The following is a 23,882-nucleotide window of genomic DNA, read 5'->3' on the forward strand; positions in this document are numbered from 1 at the left end:
GTCCTTCCAAAGGGATACTGTTTTAAGAAAATACTCAAAACTAAATTCTTTCTATATAATTTTCTCTTGGCCCCCAATGATTTAAAATAAAAGGACATATAAATATTCAATGTGATTGCACTTACCCCATCAGTTACACTCGATGCAAACACATCACCTCTCTCTCTCGATGAATGTTAAAGATGAAATCCCTGAGGTGAAGGGGGTGGCTCTTGCTGGCATTTGCTGAGACTGTCCAGATCCTGCTGTGTTTTCTGTCATACAGTTTTCTGGGTTCTTTCACTTAGATCTCACCGAAAGTAAGCATGATTGTTGGGACTAACTGGAAATCGAACTTTTTGTCTGTCTGACGTGTTCAAGTCCATGGTGAAGGTTACCAGCTCTGCACTCAGGCCAGCGTTTCTGCATGCCCCTGGAGTGTCCTCCCACCCTTAGCCCCTAGAGGACTGGGACAGACAGAATAAGCACAAGTATTTTCTAGTCACAGAAGTGGCGAACTTTTCTCAGAGTACTTTTCTGTACTCTTTATATTTAGAAGTATTTTAGGTTCCCTGCAAAACTGAGAAGGCAAGTGCAGAGGTCTCCCAGACACGTCCCCATCCCTGTCCCCCCATCCCATCCACAGCCTCCCCCATTCTCTACCCACCAGAGTGGCTACAGTTGGCAGGCCACGAGGAAGTCTGGCCTGCGTTTGGGCTCTCTCGCTGTCTTCACATATCTCCCTGGGTTTGAATAATGAGGACATGTATTCTCCAGTACACTACCACAGTTTTGTCATCACCTTAAGCACAGAGAGACAAGCCATCTTTAAGTCATTGTAACGTTGGCAGCTGTTAAGTGCCACGTGTGTTTGTCACAATATAGCTACTGTATTTCAAGAAGCCTGGATTGGTGACACTGAACTAGGTTAGAGGCAGAACTACTGAGAAGTCAATGCTTCATAAGATGATAATGTGTTAACAACCCAGCTAGCCTGTTTCCCTATTCCCAGTGTATATCTTTAATACAGGAGATATTTCCTCTAGGTTTCTCCCTCCTCGGCTGAATCTCCCAGTTCAGTCAAAACCTATAATCCCAGCAGCTGAGAGCCTAAAGTTGTAGGATCGTGAGGACTGTATAGTGAGACCCTGTCTCATAATGGTGAGGTGCCCCAAGATCCCACATAGTGTCTCTGGCTCTCATCTTGGGTGCTTTGGTTGGGCTTGCCAAGAATAGGGCTTGCCACTCCAGAAAGCTTCAGAGAATTCAGGTGATAGGAGTGCCCTTGCAGAGACATCTTATTGTCTCGTACTTGGAGAATAAGGTGAATCATTCATTAGCTTTGGTGCCTTGACACCAACAGTATTAGTATTGGTAATATTAAATAGTTTTGGACAGTAACATTTAGTGAATATTTCATAATTACAAGCCATTGTATAATGCAGTATCTGTTACCTCATTTCTTTCTCACAGCAATCCCACAAAATGAGTCCTGCCACTCCCCTTTCCCAGAGGAAATAACTTGCCTGGTTAGTAGCCCAAGCTGGTCAGTAGAACTCCATCCTTGCTATCCATTCTGCTTTACACATGCACACACACACACACACACACACACACACACACACACACACACACACACCCCACACACGGGGTGTGGGGGTAGAGATGGTAGACCCACAGGCCAGCACAGCAGTGCAGCAGTGACTCACATGTGTCCCCACACTGGCTTCTTACGCTGCCTGTGGGGGTTCATCATGGCAACAAGGTCTAGCTATGAAGCTATGACTAGTGTAGGACCAGGACTTCTAGGACACCTTTGAGAGCTGTGATACAGAAGCCAACAATTGGGCTATGTATGCCTCTACCATAATTGACAGCATCATGGAGACATACTGCACTGCAGGATCCATGCCACCTGCTTACAGCTGGTTGCATATAAATGGGAAGTCTTCAGTCTTTGTTATCTTGGGATGTTTGGTGTGGCTCATTCTATCACAGAGAGGGTCTGACTTGTTTATCAATGAAGTTGGCCTTTTACAAGAAGATATAAAAGAAAGAAGATGAAGTCAGTTTAATAGAACAAATACTTGATGAGTATTATAAATTTCTCCCAGAATGTTTCTAGCTGTGGTTTGATGTCCTGTACTAACTCCCAGCATACATCCCTGGCTCTGAAAAATTCTGTCTTTCCCACCTCCTAGAGTGAGAAAATGAGAGAATTGGGCTGACAGCATGGCTAATATTGCCTTTTGAGTGTTGGTTTATGTATTTCTTCTTCTTACATGTTGGTTGGTGTTTTCCACTTGGCATGTGGGGAGTACAGGGAAGCAGATGTTATTGTCAGCATGCTAAGGCCTGCCAGGAAATGCTCAGGATCTTAGTGAGACACTTCCCTGAGACCTAATGTGCATCAGGCATTGGCATTGGTTGTGGCTACTCAAGTTTAATACTAACACAGTGTTACAGTGTCCCTGCCACGTTCCCTGCCACCACAGCATTAGTGTCCCTACCCACGTTCCCTGGTAGTCTTAAGCATAAGGAGGGTCTGAGACTAACACAGTGGCCTGGGCAAGAATTTCTTCCCCCCACATAGCCAGCTTTCCACCAACAGAAAGGAAAATCAGTCTGTGTCTGCCCATAGTTCCAAGGTGTTCTCTTGGGAGGTAAAGCGGGACTATTTCTCAATCCATCTTGGAGTTCAGGGTTTAGCTCAGTGGTTAAGGCCTCAGGTTTGGTTCCCAGCACTAGAGGAGGTGACTGAAAACAAGAGAACTATATTCCTGTCTTCTTAGCCAAGCCAGCCATCATGGTGAGCTCCAGGTTCAGTGAAGTGCCCTGCTTCACGGAGTAAGGTTGAAAGCAATAGAGGGCACAGAAAGTCAGCCTCTGGCACGTGTGTGGGTTAAATGCACAGTTATAACTAACATGGATGGAATGATTATTACATATCAAGACTAGTTCTAATGCTTCTCATAGCCCACTTAAAGCTCACAGTAGCTCTGTAAGTCCATCCTTACTTTACCATGCAGATGAGAAACCTAGGCATAGAGAGGCACTTCCTAGTGTTTCATAATCCACAGGACCTATTCTCTCTCAGAGCCTGTACTGCTAGGCCTCTGAAGTGCCTGGATCTTAGAGGTATAAAGAAATAAAGCCATGTGACCCCTTTACACTTTTCAAATTAAAAACCTTAAAGAGTATCAGATTGGCTGTTGTCAAAGGAATGCCATATTTTCAGAAAACCAAGATTGAGACGCAGGGCTTTATAAAAGAGTTTATTTTCTGGTTTCTGTGCTGACTTGATGTGGATTAGAATGCATTTATTTGATGAGTGAAGTCAGACATGAAGAAATATGACTTAGCCAGTACTAGCGCCCCTTCTTCCTCGGCGCTTACCCTATAGTCTCCTTCTTGCAGATCGGCCTCTACCTCTTCCTCCTTTGGAAGTAAGAAAGGGCTAGAAGAACCTGCAGAGAGAGGAAAGTGTGGGCTTTTGGTGAACACAAAGGCCTGCTGTGTGCCTGTGACATCTCCATGTGGCCACACCTCCCAAGTGAGATGAGGGAGGAAAATCCTCCACAAGCATTGGCTGCCCCTTCGTGCTTCGTTTCTCAGGCCTCCTGACCTTGGATCTATGAGTCCCTCTGTGACTCACACCCCTTCCCAGAGGCCAGGAGGGCACATCTACTTTAGTTGACTCTGTGTGTGATTCTGGTGCTGTTAATGTTGGAACTTCTGATGCCTCCCTTCGCCGGTCCATAGCTACTTCACTCAGGGTCAACCAAGCATGGGCTGTTTCTGTAACTGGTTAAATACATGCCATAGGAACTAGCTGCCATCCAGTTCAGCCATTCCCATATACATTTTTAAAACTAAGAAAAAGAAGTCTTCCTCCCAGAACATCTCCCCTACCCTTTCGTGGGATGAAGATCAGGCAAAGCAGCGATGGCTTTCAATAAACAAGCCAACCAAGACCTACTGTTACCTGGCTGGAGAGATGGCTCAGTAGTTAAGAGCACTGGCAGCTCTTTCAGAAGACCCAAGTTCAATTCCCAACACCTACATGGCAACTCACAACTATCTGTAACTGTCTGTAACTCCAGTTCCAAAGGATCTGACACCCTCACACAGACATACACATAGGCAAAACCAAACGCACATAAAACAAGTAAGTTTTTAAGAAAAGAAAGGAAAAGAATTACTTTTGCCAGAGTAGGCAGTGTGCTAAACCATGGCTGGCCAGAGCATGTTGGCTTTGAAGTTCTGAAGAAGGAAGAGCTGCCAGAAACCAGCTTGCTGTCCCCAGGGAACTGTTGATCCCAGGTTGGCCTTTTGTGACTCCCTGGTTCTGCCTTCACTACAAGCAAGATGCTTCAACATTAGACTTGCAGCACTCTAGGCTAACAGTTTCAAACCATCCTCAAGCTGCAGTTGCTTTCTCTATATAAAATTCAGCCTTCCTGACAGATATGGGTAATATTGTCTCTAAACCTAAGCATATGTGTGTTAATGACACATTCATCGATTTACCATTACTATTAACCATTCCCACCATGCATATATATATATATATATATATATATATATATATATACATATATATATATATACATATATATATATATATATATGTATATATATATATATGTATATATATATATATGTATATATATATATATATATATATATATTCGAGTACCAGTTAAGTACACTGGAACATGAGCAATACAAGAAATGAAAGGGGCCAATAGTCTAGAAACATTTGAGAATTGCATGTGTTCTCCTTGCTCAGTTTGTTTTGTTGTATGGAATCAGATTGCTAATTTGCTTCGGTGATTTTCGTAGTGGCTATTAGTGCTTCTACCTAGGTATATAATTGAATTTTGGAATAAATATGTATCAAACCTATTTTCTAAAGGGAATACCAACCTTGGAGTATGGCAGGGCTAGAAACAGTTCAACAAACTCCAGCTTGCTAGCCACTATAATGGAGATTTAACAGTGTCACTTCTTAAACCATGACTTCCATTTGTGATACAATTAAGGGCAATTACTCCCACTGGCAATTCTGGCCCAGGTGAAGCTGAGTTAATAAGTAGCCACTTGTCTCTACATTAGCTGGGGTGTCTTCATTAAGGCAGTCATGTGTTGAGTGTGCTAAGCCGGTTGCCATGGTTATTTGTGAGTTTCAACCTGGACTCTGGCTTTACTTGAAATTAATGGTGTTCGGTCTTCAATAAAAGGCACTTCCTCCTGTAGCAAAACATGCAGAACAGTAAGCGAACCTGCCAGGGCTTAGGAACTCAATTACAAAGGCTGGCGGCCAGTGCCTGGATGTTAGATACTGGATATTGACTGACAAGGTTTTTCTCTTCAAGTTGTTGGATCTATCCATATCTCACTGCCCATGGGTTCACCCCACCCTCCCATCTAGGACTGTTCCACACAGATAAAAGTTGCTTCCACCCTTCAGAGCTCCCTACCCCCACATAGGACTAACACCCTGAGGTTGCTTCTCATTCAACCCCAGAGCCCAGCACACATCAGGTTAAGAATGACTGCTAAATGAATGCAAGAATTCTCCTTCTCCCTGAGCCAAGCCAGCTTCCGTCAGACATTCTTGTTGATGACTCCATCACTGAGTACCTTTCAGTGGTTTCTGAGGACAGCAGGGTGTCCTTGGATGCTAAGGCAACAATGAACATCATAGCCAGACATAGCATAAGTGGACCAAGACCATGTGTTTGCAATTACTCGGAGTCGGTTCTCAGGATGTCCTGGGCCAGTGATGCTTAAGTACTGGAGAACTTTTGGAAAACCACATTGTTGTCTTTTGTTTTGTTTTGTTTGGTTTTAATCATACAGTTATTAAGTGATGAAAGTATATTTGTTGCTCTGGGTAGTTCAGTTTCACTGGAGGGGAAAATTTAAGTTTTCAGGATATGCTGAGAAAATACCTAAAGCACAAGGCATTATTTTTTTAATTCATACTTCAGGTAATTATGTTTTGTAATAATATTAAGGACCAGTAAGATGGCTCAGTGAGTAGGCACACTTACTGAGCTATCTACATAAAGGAGGGTGTGGAGAGCCATCTATACAGAATTGTGACTTGTGCTTTGGTTTTCATGTATGCCCCCACACATGAGGCACACACACAAAGAGTAAATTAAGATTTAAAAAATATTTTAATCGGAGAAGTATGAAATAGTTTCAGACCAAATGGTAGAAGAAACCAAAATCTACTAGCCAGAACTACCCACCCAGCTGGCCCATGGCATTTTTTCTGTTATTTTAATGGCCCCAGTAAACACGTTACCTTTTGTCTTTTTGTGTATTTTCTCAAAGATACATAATTGTGGGTGTCTTTGCCAGCTTAGGAAAGGGCTTTTGTGAGGTATTGTATTAATAAAGATCAACATTTAAAGGAGTTTCTAAGCTTCTGTTACTGGAAATATATGAATAAATAGGCATCTTATTTCTCAAATGCCCATTGAACAGTAACTTCATGCCCAAGTACATAATAGAAAGTGAGTTACCACTAACCATAAGGAAAGACTTGAAAATTCTGCTTTTTATTAGTAAATAAAATCATGAACAACTAATGTTTTTGAAATTGATTCTACCCTTTGTATGTGCTTTATTGTGTGTTTTCTTTTATTTGAACATTGAACTGAACATAGTAACTTGTCACTTCAGGGGGTGGGAGGGATTTATCGAGTTAGCCCCGTCTTTCCATGAGTCTGCCTCACAATTAATCATCACAAGAAATTCAGGTGGCTAATTAGTTCTGCTTTTCTCTCTACCTAGGTTTGTCTCAATCTACAGAGGACCCAGCCACACCTACAAGGTCCAGAGACTGACAGAGTTCACCTGCTATTCCTTCCGAATCCAGGCAGCAAGTGAAGCAGGAGAGGGACCTTTCTCCGAAACCTATACCTTCAGCACAACCAAAAGCATCCCTCCCACCCTCAAAGGTATGTGGAAGTAGACCCTGCTGCACTGTCCTGGGAGGGGAAAGATCATTGAAATCACACCTAAGAAATTCAATTCTGACCATAAATGCATTCTTCATATGTCTTAATAACAAGATGAAAGCAAAATTTCTCAAAAAAAAAAAAAAAAAAGGGAAGAAAGCTGTGTGGTGGGTATCTGGAGAAAATGCCTACATGTATGGACTACTGTATTCTACATACATGTTTATTGCAAATAATGTAGTATATTCTCATCCACATACATATATACATACCTACATACACACATACATATGGAACTGAAGACAGACAGTGACAGCCTGTGTGTTAGGAGTGAGAGATGGTTTAAGAAAAAATTGCCAAAAATAGTTTTCAAGTCTCTTTTCCTAAAGACAGTCAGTGGTTGGCATTTCTCTCTGGGTGACTTTGGTGCCTGGAAAGTAGAGCCTGGTTGAAGCAATGTCAGCATTTCCCTGTGGGCACACAGCCTCTCCATGGAGGGCGCCGTTAAAAACCCATGGTAATGACCATCAGTGTTTCTCCTGAAGTTTTCAAGGTTTCCTTGGAGGAATCAGGTCTTGCAGAAGTGCTAAGACAGCAAATAGATAGATCTCCCATCTTTCTCAAGGAGGAGGGTAGACAGAGCCATCCTTGCTGGGCCAACGCTCCAAGTCTGCCACATCTCCAGTCACAGAGTTGTGAATGAGTAGGTAGCAGATGTGCATGGTAGGGCTGATAGTGACAAGAGCCAAAGCTTGCACTTGGGCTCATGAGCCTTGTCCCTTTCACCAGAAGTCATGTTCTTACACAGGTCTCTGGAACTTCTCCTTGAACAAAGCAGCATTATCTCAGCCAGCCATTGCCCAAAATGGCCCTGGTGTGTTGGTGTGTGTTGTGGAGGGGCGGGAGTACTCACTATGGAGAAGATCCCTCTGTATTTACCCCTAGGACAGCTTCTGTGTGAAGGAATTGAGGCTCCCTACATCCAGAGCATAGAGTCAGTTACAGAAAATAAGGGGCGACCAGAACCTGGGTCACTGTCTGGCATGGGGGCTGCCAGGTTTGTTGTAACTCCTTCCAGGGCTACTTCATGGCATGTGTCTTCACCCTGTTCCCCTGCCCCACAGACACCTTGGCTGCTTCTTTCTCTGTGTCATGTGTCCTTTATGATGCTGGGCTGGGCCACTTTGGCAGCAAATGCCCAGCTCAAGTAGGCCTTTGCCTCTGGGCTTTATAAAAGATAGAACCTGCCAGGCTTGGTGGCACATGCCTTTAATCCCAGCACTTGGTAGGCAAAGGTAGGCGGATCTCTGATTTCAAAGCCAGCCTGGTCTACAACTCCAGTTCTAGGACAGACAAAGAAAAGAAAAGAGAACCTAAGCATGCTGTGGATTATTGGTTTGGGTGGTGCCTAGCAAATGTTCCAGAGGCAACTGTCTGTCTGTCTGACATTGGAAGTGCTCCCAGTGCCTCTCAGTGATCCTCACTAAGAGCTGCTCTACAGAATTTGGATAAGGGATCCCATGGTGCTTTTACCACATGTGGGCAAGGTCCTCCTCGAATACCCTATGACCAGGATCTGCCTTTGGCTCCTAGATTCCCTGGAGGTCTGGAGGTCTGATTAGTCTGGTGAGATTCCTTATTTAGTTTTCCAGCACAGTGGCCTGGGCAAGGGGGAGTGGTTGACTTAAGTATCTTACTACAGACTAATTTAGCTTTAAATATTCATGATAGATCCTTCCAGGACAAACTAAGGTGTAAATGTAGGGCAATGTTTTAAAGCCTCAAGGCTGCCTGCTGTCTGGGTCTTTGTTCAGTACCACCTATGCCTCCTGTGTTAAGTTGGTCACATGCTTTGTGTCTTCCTGTACCTGCCCCATACTGTGTTCTTTCCTTCTTTACCTAAGCTTAGTACCCTTAGAAACAGCTTGATCTTCATTTCCATACCCCTATAGTACCTGGCGCATGGAAAGTGCCAAAAACCTTGTGAAGGTGACCAAAGCCAAAAAAGGGAGAGAGGGAGGGAGGGAGGGGGACGGAGGAAGGGAGGGAGGGGGGAAGTCAGATTAACAGCCATAGGAGATGGTAGATGGATGGATAGGTAGTTTGGTGGGTAGATAGGTGGGTAGGTAGGCAGATGAATAAATAAGCGAGCTGTGACCCAGGCCACCAACTCACTAATGAGCTAATGAGAAGATGTGCTATGAATGGGCTTCCTGGTCATGGAGTAACTCCCCTTTCCCAGCAGGGTTAGCTCCCTCCCTGGCTGGACAGAAGCACCTTGGCATTCTCCCTGAGTCTCACAAACAGAACTAGAATGTGGATTGCTGGTGTGAGACATGGAATTTTGAGCTTGGGTGTTTGGTTTTGTATTGCAGCACCTCGGGTGACACAGTTAGAAGGAAATTCATGTGAAATCTTATGGGAGACGGTACCACCAATGAAAGGCGACCCCGTTAACTACATTCTGCAGGTATTGGTCGGGAGAGAATCTGAATACAAACAGGTAAGGCCCACTGTCTGTGCATGCACTGCCTTTCTACAACAGGCTGGATGCTTGCCTTGAGCACAGCCATGGACCACTGTCTATATGTGTGTCGCTCGTCTGCATCAGACTGGCTGCTTGTCTTGATGCAGTGAGCTGTGGATTTGTTAGGAGTCAGTGGTTGAAACAGCCTGACACCAGCTTATATCATTTATGTTTCATTTCTTACCTGGTGGTGTTCTTCTTATCTTAGTTCCCAAGTATAAACTTGTGAGGAATTTCAAGTGATGTATGTGTTTAATATCATAAAGTCTGCACATACCAGCCTTTGTATGATTGGAAACTGAAGTGACCCCAGAAAGGAAGGCATCTTAAACCAACCATCAAAACCTGTGTCCTGTCTGTCTCTGTTACAGAAGTGACAATGAAAGGAAGGGAGGTGACCAATAGACTCTTAAGGCCTCTGACTCAGAAGTTCCAGGTTGCTTCTTGTCACCCTTTAGAATGCAAACCCAATACATGGAAACCTGGTTGAGTTCAGGTTCTGATTTGAGATGGATAGATGTGGATTCAGGCTTCTGGTGACATGACCTGTGTCAAAGTCAATAGATCACAGTTAAACCTATTCAAAAGAAGACACGATTCTCATTGCCAGACAGTGAATTTGGTTTTACTGTTTTTCATACCTTGTGATCCTTATCTGGTCACTGACTAGAACATAGCAGCTGCTTGATAAAATTGAGACATAAGACTGTGTATTCCATCAGGAAAGTGAAGTCCATTCTTTGCTTGGCATTTTTCATAGTCTATCTGTATTGAACTCATAAGGGTGACAGTCAATGCCACCTGTCCTGGGAAATGTTAGCATTGTTTTATAAAGGCTGCTGTTTTAGCCTTTTGAGTCTTCAGATACACACAAAAGAAGAAAATCTAACTCAATGTTTCCCTTAAATTGCTTGCTGATGTTTTGTGTTATAATTTTTTTAATTCTTGCAAACAAAATATGCTTAAAATATCAAAGAAGTTACTGAACAATCTGATACATTTGCTAATGTGAGCATCAGATAATAACAATTGTTTGAATGACATCTTACACAAACGTTCTCTTCAATCTGACACCTGCCAGTATTGATTCCCATGAGCTGATGATGTCCCCTCCACCCCACTTCCCACTAGGGAACAAAGGCCCTCCTGGGCTTCCCTTTCACCTTCCTGTCTTGTTCTGTTCCTGTTAGCATCTCAGAATTTGTCAGTTCACATGAATCACTGTTCAACTTATCAAAAGAGCTCTCTCCAGCAAGACGTAGCTGTAAGACTTGTCCCATCCTCTCTCTCAAGGGGGCCAGAAAAGGGCTTGCTTTCCTGTTTCATACTAAACAGTGGTTCGTTTCTCAACAGGACATTCATCATGTCTTCGCTGCTGTGTCTTTAAAACCTTTTGTTCCACATACCATGCTTTCTAAGTATTCTTGGAAAAGAATGTTCTGTTTCTCAGGGCCACTTTCGCGGGGAAAGGGCAGCACTGTGTGTTCTGTTGATGTTCATGTCCACCATTGACAGAATGAAAACTAACCTATGCAGTAACTTAGATTTTATCATCTTTTCTGAACCCACTGTTCAGTGCTACATAGTTAGAGTACTAAGTACTGATATGATGTACAATCATATACTTGCCATAGAATATTTTTCTTACTGTCAGTGCTATAGACAACTGTTAATTGTCAAGAATGTAGTATTTTAGTCAAAAGAGGTGTCCACATATTTCCCACTTTTACCAAGAAATGAGTAAGGGCCGTAGTGACCTGAGAAGCCACAGTTGTGACATGGCTGATCAGGGACAGTATGTACTGGGTTTGGGGATTTTGTTTTCTTTTTTCTTCCTTTCACTATTCGGTAAGCATGAACTTGAATGTGGTGTTTTCATTATTGCTTTTCCTTGTCCTGACATGAGAGAGGGAATGAAGGCTATTTGTATAATGTGTGGAATAATAGTCAGCAGGCTTTGAATTCGTAATGGCAAAACCAAAGCAAATGGGAGGTAATTGTTACTACACAGCAACCACAGCCGAGCCAGGGCCCTTGTGCTGCACTGCATATACCTCCATTACAACGCTAATCACAGGACCCATTAACAGGAGGGCTTGGGTGATTCAGTTTTAGTTTTCTGAGTCTGGCATGTAGTCAGGCATTCGGTAAATGCTTCCTGCAAACATGGACGAGGCAGTGTCCAGGGAGCTCGGTGATTACACCTGCAGTGGTGAGTTTACTCTGTAATAGGAAGAACAGTGATGTTGATTCCAATAGGCAGGCCCAATGCCCCTCCGGTCTTGAGTTTTCTTAGTTCTAGCTTCCCTTTTGTTCTGCTCTCCTTTGTTGTCATTGTGATGTAATCAGTCAGCCTGTTTTAATAACCACACTGTCATGTGTGTATATGTCTGTCTCTCTGCCTCTTAAACATTCCAAGTGTTTTTCAAGAGTTTGAGCTTTTTAAATTTTTTCAATGGCATTACTGCAAAGCATTCTTAAAATTTCTCACATGCATGCAACTCATTTTTGGTTTTGCACAGCACCAAACAATGAAGCAGAAGTATACAGATTCCCTACTCAGATATCGATAGTCTATACCAAAAATTAGTGCATGTGAGAATAGAGTTGACAAAGTACAAGAAAACATTTCCTACTAATAATTATTGCTCAGATTTCTTGCATTTAGAAAACCTCTGAGATACTGGAAATTCTGTGGCGCCCACTTGAATTAGTTGACATGTCTCTATATTAATTAGCTGACATGTCTCTATAAACATATGTTGACCTTGTATCATCTTCAGAATACAGCACTGGGATAGTCATTGATGCGTCATGTTGTCACAAGGGGCACAGTGAGAACAGATCTTCTGTTGACTACACTATTCTGATGCCATTTTAAAGCAGATTCCAGGGCCAGCCTGTGTCTCAATGACTTTGAACACATAACCATGAAGCTGTTTTAGTCACCTAAAGTTTTCCATGTTTCAAGCCCAAAACAAGAACAAAATAGATCAAAGTAGAAATCTTTCAAGGCTACCATTTATTTTACTAACTTTTAAGTTTACAGTTTAAGTTTACTTTTAATTTCTCATAAAGACCACTTCCCCTTCAACCAGAACAATGCTTGGATGAACATCTGCTTGAAATTTCATATCAACTGAATTTGTTTTATTTCCTGGAGTGCAGGTATGGCACCCAGGTTGTTGATCCACTCCTAGTCGCTCTGTATTATGGAGATGTCTCGTTGGTTGACACTGATTATTGAAGACATCCACACCCACAGGCAGTTTGCAGTGTCTGCCCAACACCCTTGCTGCGCCTGTCTCTTTCCCAGCATAGGTGGTCCCCACCACTGTCACCTCCCAGGGCAGGTCTACAGGTGTGCAGATTCCTTCTTGAGCCAGGGTGTCTGAGGACACACCTGACTCCCATGGTCCTAGGATTTGGGAGAATTAATTTATTTTGTCACACTTCAGTTAATAACCCAGCCAATTTGGATTGTTCCAGTGTGCCTCCTGTCCATCTAGTCATGACAGGGAAGTGTGTGGCTATACCGTGAGGGAGGGGCGGTATTCAAGCAAACCTACAGCAATCCAGCAAGCCCTGTGCTCAATGCCCCTCCCCTAAAAGCTATTGTTTAAGGGATTCTAACCTCACAGCTTGTTACTCCTGAAGTAAAACTCTTGGATTCTTCGCTTCAGTTACCTGGGTGTTGCCTTATGCCCTCCAGTTTGAAGTAAACATTTCAAAATGAGTTTAAAATATAGCATCAAATCAAGAACAAAAATAACCTTTGGGGAAAAAAAAACAAATAATTCACATTTAAACTTATTTTTACAATATTATGATTGGTGACTTCAATAAGAAAATCTTAAATGGAGCATCTCCTCTTAAATTGATTTGAGGCAGGAGAAGAAGCCCTTAACGAGGCCCCTATGAGAATGAATGAAAACAAACAGATATGAGACGTGACCAGCCAGTGCTACCTGTGCAGATTCTCAAAGCCCCTTGGGAAATCACCCTGCACAGGCAGAGCCTGAGGCCCTTGTGACTTTATGGCAGCTCGTAAGAACTGCTGGCATTGGTGCCACAGACATGCTGTGCACACCAAGTCAGGGTCTTGAGCTTTCCTTCAGCTAATTGCTGCAAGTGCTGCGAACTAGATCCCCACAGGCCCCTGCAGCAGATGCTGTATACTATATCCCCATAGCCCCCTGCAGCAAATTCTGTATACTATATCCCCACAGCCCCCTGCAGCAGACGCTGTATACTATATCCCCACAGCCCCCTGCAGCAGATGCTGTATACTATATCCCCATAGCCCCCTGCAGCAAATTCTGTATACTATATCCCCACAGCCCCCTGCAGCAGACGCTGTATACTATATCCCCACAGCCCCCTGCAGCAGACGCTGTATACTATATCCCCACAGCCCCCTGCAGCAGACGCTGTATACTATATCCCCACAGCCCCCTGCAGCAGACGCTGTATACTATATCCCCACAGCCCCCTGCAGCAGACGCTGTATACTATATCCCCACAGCCCCCTGCAGCAGATGCTGTATACTATATCCCCACAGCCCCCTGCAGCAGATGCTGTATACTATATCCCCACAGCCCCCTGCAGCAGACGCTGTATACTATATCCCCACAGCCCCCTGCAGCAGATGCTGTATACTATATCCCCACAGCCCCCTGCAGCAGACGCTGTATACTATATCCCCACAGCCCCCTGCAGCAGACGCTGTATACTATATCCCCACAGCCCCCTGCAGCAGACGCTGTATACTATATCCCCACAGCCCCCTGCAGCAGATGCTGTATACTATATCCCCACAGCCCCCTGCAGCAGACGCTGTATACTATATCCCCATAGCCCCCTGCAGCAGGTGACTGTCCTGCAGATCAGGGAAGATGCAAGGTCACCTAAGGAAGTTAGTACCACTTCCTTTTTAAATCACTCATTAGCCAAACACGTCACTGACTTGGTTTAGTTGCAACCCAACCCCCATCTCTAGTTGTTAAGCCTGATGCAATCCATAAATTTTCATACAATTTTAATGTATTGTTTCCTTGACATTTTCTAAGAATCAGTATCACAGGAATGGTTGGCTCTCCACGAAGCCTCCTTCCTTGGTCAGCCTCCTATTAGCTCAGCCTATTCGAAGCATGATCATTTCTAAATAGAGTTTCAAATCCCTGCAATAGTAAGCCTCTCCGTGATTATATTAGGGTCTAAGGGGCAGGGCATATCTCAGAATCCCAGGGAGAGAGCAGATTGGTTATACTCATAGGACAGGAAAAGAAACCACTCACTCAGATGTATCAGTTTCTTTGTGTTTTGTTTTGTTTTGTTTTGTTTGTAACAGCCTGTTACTGTGTAACTCTGACATCTGGAACTGGCTATGTAGATCAGGCTGGCCTCAAACTCACCGAGATCCACCCCCACATCCCTGCCTCCTGGATGGCTAGGATTAAAGGTGTATGCTACCACACCTGACTTCGATATTAATTGTTTAATGTTGAACTGCATCAAAGGATATCTTCAGATATCAGAACTACTGAGAAGTAAATTTTCATAGCATATATATCTACCAGAGAACTTAGATCCAGATTCTAGAGCAGGCATTACTACTACATGAGGAACTATATTAAAGGGTCACAGCATTAGGAAGGTTGAGAGCCTAAGCTCTAGAGAGAGCCTACAAATCAGAGCAGAGGGCGTGTGTATCTCTATACAAAGGGGTTACAGAAATGTCATATACACATGTGAAAGGGTGTAGGAAGCCACTGGTAGAAGATGTCATTTGCACCACTGCAGAAACTCAACCCATGACATGAGGGATGTGCGGGAACTGGTGAAGATGCTGGCAGCAGGGCTCCAGCTGGTGCTGTGCATGCAAGCCTTCAGTCCTTCCCATGGGTTGTAGATCCGCTTTGAGATGAAGCCTTTCTACTTTTCACTGTCAGCCCTAAAAAGATGCAACTTAAATCTCAGGTCTACACAAAAATATCCATGGCATACACACACATACACACACTGCGAACAACCCAAATGTCGCTGAAAAAGAAAGCCAGTGCAGTGCGATGTCCAGAGTAACTGAGGAAAGAAAGTCTCTGTTGCTATCTGTGTGTGTCTCTGTGTGTGTATGCATATGTATGTATGAACTTATACCTCAGGCAAAGCAAGTTGCCGAACTGGAAGGCAGTATGGCGCTTACCTGGTGGGAGGGAGGGGGTTATCTTGACTGGGGCAATGTCACATTTGTGAGCTGTAGATGTGATGAACCCGTGGCCCAGGGGCAGAGGACAGCAAGAAAAAGGTGCACCACAAACTCAGAAACTTTCTTAATATTTTATAAGAATTAGGGAGGGTGACTTGACTGCACAGTTCTCGAGTGTGAACTTCATACGTAGGTAACATGTCACATTGTCAGAAGATTGGATGTGACTGATAGCCTATCGTCAAAAACAATGTGGGTAATGAGAAAGTTTGTGTTTTGTTAGCAGTATCAGCAGTTCTTGCTTCACGTTAAAATAGTAATTTGTCTGGAGATAAGAAGATAGAGCTCTTGGTATTAAGTCGCTTCTAATACGCGGCCTGTACTGTAGAAATTTAGGTCTGTATCTGTATTATTTAACACATTGGCTACATTCACTTCTAGCAAAGTCAAGTCACCGGAGTCTATATTGCACTTTGTTCCAAGTAAGTTCACAGGGTGATTCCATAAGAACATAATGCTTTTGTTAAGCGTTTATTTGAACACAAGGCTCCAGGCGTACACAGTATTTTCTGTGGCAGCCACAATGTTCTGAGTCGCTCACCTCTAACTTTTCCTTCTTTGAAGGTGTACAAGGGAGAAGAAGCCACATTCCAGATCTCAGGCCTCCAGAGCAACACAGACTACAGATTTCGTGTGTGTGCATGTCGCCGCTGCGTGGACACCTCCCAGGAGCTCAGTGGAGCTTTCAGCCCCTCTGTGGCCTTTGTGTTACAGCAACGTGAGGTCATGCTTACGGGAGACATGGGGAGCATGGACGATCCGAAAATGAAGGGCATGATGCCCACTGATGAACAGTTTGCTGCCCTCATTGTGCTTGGCTTCGCAACCTTGTCCATTTTATTTGCCTTTATATTGCAGTACTTCTTAATGAAATAAATCCAGCAGACTAGAGGTGTGAATGGAACGCCACACATTTTAATACACATTTACTCAGAGCCTTTTTGTTCTTTGATTTATATACTTTTCTTGTTTTACAGATTTAGCTAGGGGAAACAGTCAGTGTTTGCCTGCACCTATTTGAGATGCAAAACTAGGAAGAGGTTAAACTGGATTTTTAAAAAAAAATAATAATAAAGGAATAAATAAGAGAAGGGAGCAGCAGGAAAGCACCAGACACCAAGAGCCAGTGTGCCCAGTGAGTGCCGCATGCCCATTGAGCGCAGTGCACCCAGTACCCAGTGTGCCCAGTACACCCAGTGCCCAGTATGCCCGGTGTGCCCAGTGAGTTATGTTTTCAAGCTTTCTAGTTTCTATTCTGTCTCCACGGATGTCTTTTGCAGGCCTTTGATTTTTTTGTGTGTGTTCCAATGTAGTAATTTATATTCACAGTCACCTCTTGGTCGTCTGTATCTGTAAACCGAATCACAGTGTATGGAGTTCAGGGCTGGGATCTCGCTGTTGTCAGAGTAGTGCCACACAAGAACATACAGAACATGTGTGCCTTCGGCTGAGGCCACCTAGACCATCCTATCATCACTCAGTTATGTAACTGTTTAGCTCATTTAAATCAAAGTGTGTACTTTAAATGTTTTACTACTCTGTGTCCCTTATGATTTTAACACTATGAGTTGCCTGTCTAAGCAATCACATAACCAAATGCTTCTATAAGTGATGGAGCGTTGTAGGTTTCCACATCAGTCCATAGCAGTAATTTTAAGAGGGCATTGTGCAATAGCTAGTTGTTTCCTATTCAGCTACTTTAAAAAGCTGCTTTAACTTGCCTATCTGTCTTTGTATATAACTACTTCTAATCTAATCAGTAGAGTTATTATATTCTGTTATGTTTGACCAGAATTATATGACGAGAACTCATGACAGTTGAATGCCTCACAATTGTGAGCTGTCTTACATGTTGGCCCATTATTTTTGAAAGATTTACCTTTGGCTATCCTCTGGGGTGTCATTGAAAATGAATGAAGTTCAATACCTTGTTCCAGAGCCCATAATACTAATGTGGGAGGAGATACAAATCTTCTTGCTAAAGCCCAGGAGGGAACCATCTACATTTATCCTTCTGTTGCTGGGGGCTTGATCTGGCCACATGTAGAGAGGGAGTAGTAACTGGCTATAAGCACAGTGTGTTTGGGGCCAAAGAGCTTATAAGATTCTCTCCCTGGATCTGTCACTAGCTTGCTCTGTGACCTCTCTGTGCCTGTTTTCCCATGCATGAGAAATCAAATCAAATGGCGGTTCAGTATCTGTAAGTGCTTTGAGATCTTGGATCCACTGGTGCTATTGGAGTGTTACTCTCGCATGTTTATGTAGAGTCATGAGATAAAAGGTTCTAACCCAAAGTCATTGGATTACTCATATGAAGTCCACAATGTTCGAGTACCTCAGGGACACTTAAGAGTTGGAGGTGCAACTGTATTCCAAAAGGGTGCAACAGACACAGCCGATCCCCCTGTTCCTGGTTTTTTTGTATATTTTTGCTCCTTGGTTTTTCTTGATCATAGCTGTTTTGTGCTTGGTCTATGTTGTCTATGATGCAGTAAGTACCCTGTACTAGCTTATAATGTTCCCATACCAAAGTCATGGGGAAACCAACATTATTTTGTTTTTGGGTTTATTTATACTATATTCTGCATACAGTACTTTAAATGCCAATTACAGTGCAATCTTTATTTATTGTAAAATTTTTAAAATGTACTTATGTACTAATTTGCCCTCGTAGCATGTTATATTTTGTGTGTTTTATACTTTTGTAATTTTAGGTCAGTTTTGTTCCTTGGCAGCATCTGTAGTATTAACCTTCTGACATTTTCTTGTGTTTTTAAAGAAGAGCATCTAACTCATTAAATGCCAAAAAAAAAAAAAAAAAATCCCATTATCAGTGATTGAAAGGTTTACATGTACCCAGAAGACCATAATCATCTCGGAAGAGTGCTGAGATTAGTGCATTATTGTGTGCCTATATTGGTGTAGTTGAGTACACTCTGTGTAGAGAGCTCTGTATTTTGTTATTGACTATAATAATTAAAGTAATTAGACTTGTAAACTGATGGTATCAAGGTAAATATATTTTTGCCAAAGCTCTGGCCTTCAGAAATTCATCCTTTCATCTAAATGTGTCATTTGACCCACTGTGACATTACATCTGCACTTTCCAAGACCATTAAAGCAGGTGAGAGCACATTTGGTGGAGTGATTTTAAAGCTATTTGTGGGGAGACTCTTCTTTTGGACACCTCAGCACTGCTGCCGTCCAGAGGCCTCTGACTCGGTTGAAAGGTTTTGCATTTGATCTTCCGGAGATTTGCGTGCCCTGTGACCATCAGAAAGCTGAAGTACGTGACACGCGAGCAGACAGCACTTTATTCTATTGCTCTCCATTATTTGGTTGTCATTATAATCTCTTCAGACAGGAAATGATTCCTCCACATGGCACTATTTTCTATCACAAGTCTGTATATGTGCTGTGGATATATAACTTTATGTATATTGTCATTACAAAGGAACAGTAAGATAAAGTGTTCTATTAACCTCCCCTTTGCCCTTTGCCGTACGCAGGAGTGAGTGAGTGGCTTTCCGATGCTCTGATGCTTCTCTGTATGTCATATGCATCCCTGACACAGAAATTCCAGTCATCTGAAGCAAACTGCCCTTTGTCCTCAATGAAAAGGTTTAACAAGAAAACTTTTTTAAAGGATATTTTGCATATTACCTGCCTTGTTCATATCGAACTTGAGATGTTGACATTTTCTAGCCCTGTTTCTTTGGCTACAATCATTCAGTATTTGTGTCAAAATTGAAAAGTGCCCTAATAGAATGTGTTTGAATGTTATCCTTGCACAATTCTTTAAATTGAAAGACGAGATGTTTTACCTCACTGTTGGACATACATTCCAAGCTTTTCAACTTTAGAAGAAAGAATAATCATGTTTTTCTGTCTTGTAAATTTTAGATTATTTCATATACATTGTATTAAAACTGCCATATCAATTTTAATGTATAGATTTTGCAAATACTATGCTATATGTAATACCTAACTGTATCTGTAGTGTATATGTAATATATTTATGCCCAATAAATGTTTTAATTCTTTCTGACGTAAGTAGGATTGTTCAGCCTTGAGTGGGATTACTTTTATTGTTGCTCCTTTTAAACACTTAACATCTCAAAAAAGGTCCAGTTTAAGTGTCTTGAGCACCCAGGCAGGTGATGATGCTTGTTGTCACCTGTTTCATGGTGGTTGAGGTCTTACAGGAGCTCCCTGACATCCCAGAGTAACTCAAATCCACCCCACTTCTTTACTGAGCCCCTCTCTGTGTATGCTTAGCTATTAGCTTAATACTTTATCTGCTTCTGGAAGTCAGGAGGACAGGTCTCCCTGTGTCACCCATTACCGAGTGCTGCCCCGTGATGACCTCATACAGTGTTGAATTCTTTCCTCCTCTGGATCTCACTCTGCATAAGCAAGGAACTAGTGTTCTTCTTCTATGAGACTACAGGAAAGAATAAACTACAGTAATTTAGTGGTTTAGCTGGTGAGGGTCAGAACCTGGTGATGTGTTCATCGTTATGGTTGTTTCACTAGTAAGCTCGCCCACCCCACTGCCTGCACACCATGGGGACAGTGTTTGTGACTCACACCTCCCTTTCTGTGTCATGACTGAAAAAATGACAAGTTGAACAAGCATCGAGTTTTACATGGAACTGACACTGCAGAAAATATAGTAAAGGCTTTGTTTTTCCACAAGACCAGGAACATGGATAAGAAGGTTATTGGCACTAGAATTTTGGAAAGCTGACCAGGGAACACAGAATGCCTGTTTGTCAGGAAGGAAAATGAGCACCGATGGGAAATCAGTGCAGAATTCTCAATGCCATGTCCTGAAGGCTGAGAAACTGACAGTTGTGTCTGTGTCCCCAAAAGTGAGAGCGAAGAATAGAATGGGTTAAAATCTGCTTAGCTCTGTCAATACCCCCCTCCCTTTTACATTGCCCTCCCTACCCTCACCTCTGCCTAGAATTCTATCCTAAGGAGGCTAAACTTGACAGCCCCTGCCTGAGGAGTCATGACCCAGAGCTGAGAGGGAGGGTACATGCAAATGAAGCCTGGTGAGTAGAGCCATACAGAGGGTGGCAGGGTCTCCAGGAGATCTAAGTTCTTCAGTAAAATAGCTTGGTGGCTTTTCCATCTTACCTGCATGATGACATTCCTCGGAAGCTTTTCAAGATGTCTGCACTGGAGCAGAGATATGTGACTGCAGCAACAACAGTTTTCAATGATCTCCAGCTGATTGCACTGCACAGCTGGATTGAAACCCTCTTTCTCATGTAGGCTGCCAGTTGGGCCTGCTTCATTAGTCCTGTCTTAACCAAGGGCAACCTGATAGCTGGTCAAGCTTCTAGCATGAATGAACAAACCCCAAAGCAGCAACTCAGAAGAACCTGTCAGGGAGAAGATTGAAAAACTAAATTACTGTCTCTACATCTAACATAAAAATGAGCAGCAGCAAAAATATGCCAAAGAACAATAAGAAAAAAGCTTCCTAGGAATTAGGATTTCCAGGAGGAGAAAGAAAGATGAAAATGAAGACTTAAAAAACAGAGCAAGGATCAGACCAGGACATTCCAGGGGTGCATTTCAGCATCTCCAGAGATAGGAAGCGAAAGAGAAAGTATATCATATGAGTATCCAGAATGAGGCATGAGACCTTCATCACAGAGACAAGTGAGGTGTCCATCAAACTGTGGCATCTAGAAATTACAAAACGCTAGAGCCAGAAAAATCAACAATGCAGCAAATCGGGCCACATGGAGGTGTTAGGATATGAGTGGCTTTCTACGGAACCACACCGGAAGCTAGATGACAGAGCACAGTTGCTTCAAGGCTATAGAATGTCCCACCTTAATCAAACAGTATGAAGTGTGAAGATGACTTTTTAGAAATGCAATAACTCACAGATTTGCTTCCAGTGTACCCTTCCCTGAGAGACTGCAGTGTATGTTCTGCCTGCAATGGAATAGAGCAGGAAAGCATCATGGGTTTCTACCTCCATACTTCTAGCTAAGGCCCACATTTGGCTCTCTGGCCTTTGCTGCAAATAGATGTATCCAACTTTCACTTTCCTACCCCTTTCCCAGTCACCCTACATATGACTGTAAATGCCTACACTTTCATGTTAGAGGATAGGCTAGAGGGTCAGAGATTCAAGGCCATGGGAGGCTGAGTACCTCAAGAGCTGGGGAGGACTACAAACACTGCAGCATATGACATGTTATCTGGTTAGGTAATAGAATGAACAAAAGGCTTGTTGACTTGAATTCAACTAATTTGATGGGAAAGTTTACATAGCAGTGCCATGGTCCATACATTTTTCTAACATAACCCCTATTGTTTTGCCATAGTGTATTTATTCATGATAGAAATATTTATCAAGCTAGAAAACCTTTATCCTCAACCTGGTAAGAACATCTCTCTAACAAGGGGGAGGACCTAGTCCCTACTCCAAATGACTTGAAAGATTTTGTTGATCCCTCCTGGAAGGCATCACCCTACCTGTAGGTTGGGAGGAGGAATGGGATGGGAGGGTGGTCCGGGGACATGAGAGGGTGGGAGAGGGAGAGGGAACTGGGATCAATATGCAAAGTAAGAAAAATAAATAGAACATCTCTCTAATGCCCACGATAAACATAGTAGTAGAGGAAAAACTGATCCACCACCATCATTCCCCCACCCCCGACCCCCGCCTGCCTCCCGCGCCACATAAAAAAGTCAGGGATATTGACTCTTGTTTCCTTTTAAACATTGTACAGTGTCCTAGTGGAGGTGATTAAACAGTAAGAAGTAAAAGGCACAGGGGCACAGGTTAAGCATGAATGAGTTCAACCAGGAGTCACACTAATAAAAGGAAAAGATTACAGACTGAAGAGGGATATGGGGACAGTGTTTACTCTTGGCATATATGCAGCATATCTTAAAGAATGTGCAAAAGGTGTCAAACAAGTTGCACAAAGGTTTCAAGACATGATATTGATTTAAAAAAATGGATTACATTTCTCCAGGCTAGTAATGAGCTATGCAAAAATATAAAGCTGAGGAAATAAATCCATTTACAATAGTGTGGAAGAATAAAATGCTTGGCAATAAGTTAAATAAAAAGAAGTGCAATAGTTCTGTACCAAAACTGAAGAGAAATATTAGAGCTCTACATGGAAATAGAAACTTTTGTTCATAAGTTAAAAATCTTAAAATCACAAAGATACTTCCTAAATTGGCTGAAATACAGTCCCTGTGAGAATGTCAAGTAGAAAATTGATGCATGTGGAAAATTGATAATCTGATTTTAAAATCCTTATTGGTATTCATGAACCTGAAAGCAGTCAAAAACACCTTTAAAAAAGAACAAAACATTGGAAGAGTTGCACTTCCTAATTTCAAAACTCACTACAAAGATAAAATAATAGAGATGGCCTAGTGCTATCATAAAAACAAAAACTAGGATAACTCTGGAAGAACTGGGAGTCCAGAAATAAATCCCTGTAATTCCAATTGCTTTTTGATGAAGTTGCTGAGTCAAGGAATGTTGGGTCAATGATGTTGGGTCAACCAGATGGCCACTTACAAGAGAAAGAACTTCAATTTCTACTTTATACCATAAACAAATTCATTCAAGGTGGGTCAAAGATGTCAATGTATAAGCTAAAGCCCAAAATATTTAATATTCAAAAATACAAAACTTCTTGAAAATGTGCATTAGCACCCTTGTTCTTGTTCATGGGAATGTCAAATAGAGCCACTGCTTTGGAAACATCTTCACAATGTTAATCATATAATTATATCACCCATGCATTCCACTCCTAGGTTTATTATCCCCAAAAGAGATCATCTGTAAATGCAAAATACATTCATGGACATATAGAACAGAGTTCAGTCATCATACCCAAGTGTCTATTAGCAGATGAATAAACAAAATGGTATATTTGTTGTACGAATGAGTACACCAGATAGCAATGAACTATAACATGCTACAGATGAATCTTGAAAACAGTATACTATATGAAAGAAGCCAGGTAAGAAGCTATATGTTGTACAGTCCTATCTATATGAAATGCTTAAACTGTGGGAAACTCAAGAAACAAAAAGGTAAGTTACCAGGGACTAGGTAAGGTAAAATTGAGAGTGAGT

The 23,882-nt window shown here is 42.5% G+C and overlaps 1 protein-coding gene across 6 annotated transcripts in view; it reads left to right on the forward strand.

Moving 5' to 3' along the window:
* Positions 1-19,802, forward strand: part of Fndc3b (fibronectin type III domain containing 3B) — a 289,153-nt gene extending 269,351 nt beyond the window's left edge. For 5 of the 6 annotated variants that reach the window (XM_051185896.1, XM_051185897.1, XM_051185898.1 and 2 more), the window contains 3 exons: positions 6,790-6,956; positions 9,332-9,459; positions 16,314-19,802. In XM_051185896.1, the coding sequence (XP_051041853.1) occupies positions 6,790-6,956; positions 9,332-9,459; positions 16,314-16,625 (607 nt within the window). In that variant the 3' untranslated portion in view covers positions 16,626-19,802. The remainder of the gene's footprint in view (positions 1-6,789; positions 6,957-9,331; positions 9,460-16,313) is intronic. The other variant, XR_007834627.1, reaches the window with a different exon arrangement.
* Positions 19,803-23,882: the final 4,080 nt, after the last annotated feature.

This window comes from Phodopus roborovskii, unplaced genomic scaffold, assembly GCF_943737965.1.
Source record: "Phodopus roborovskii unplaced genomic scaffold, PHOROB, whole genome shotgun sequence".
NCBI lineage: Eukaryota > Metazoa > Chordata > Mammalia > Rodentia > Cricetidae > Phodopus > Phodopus roborovskii.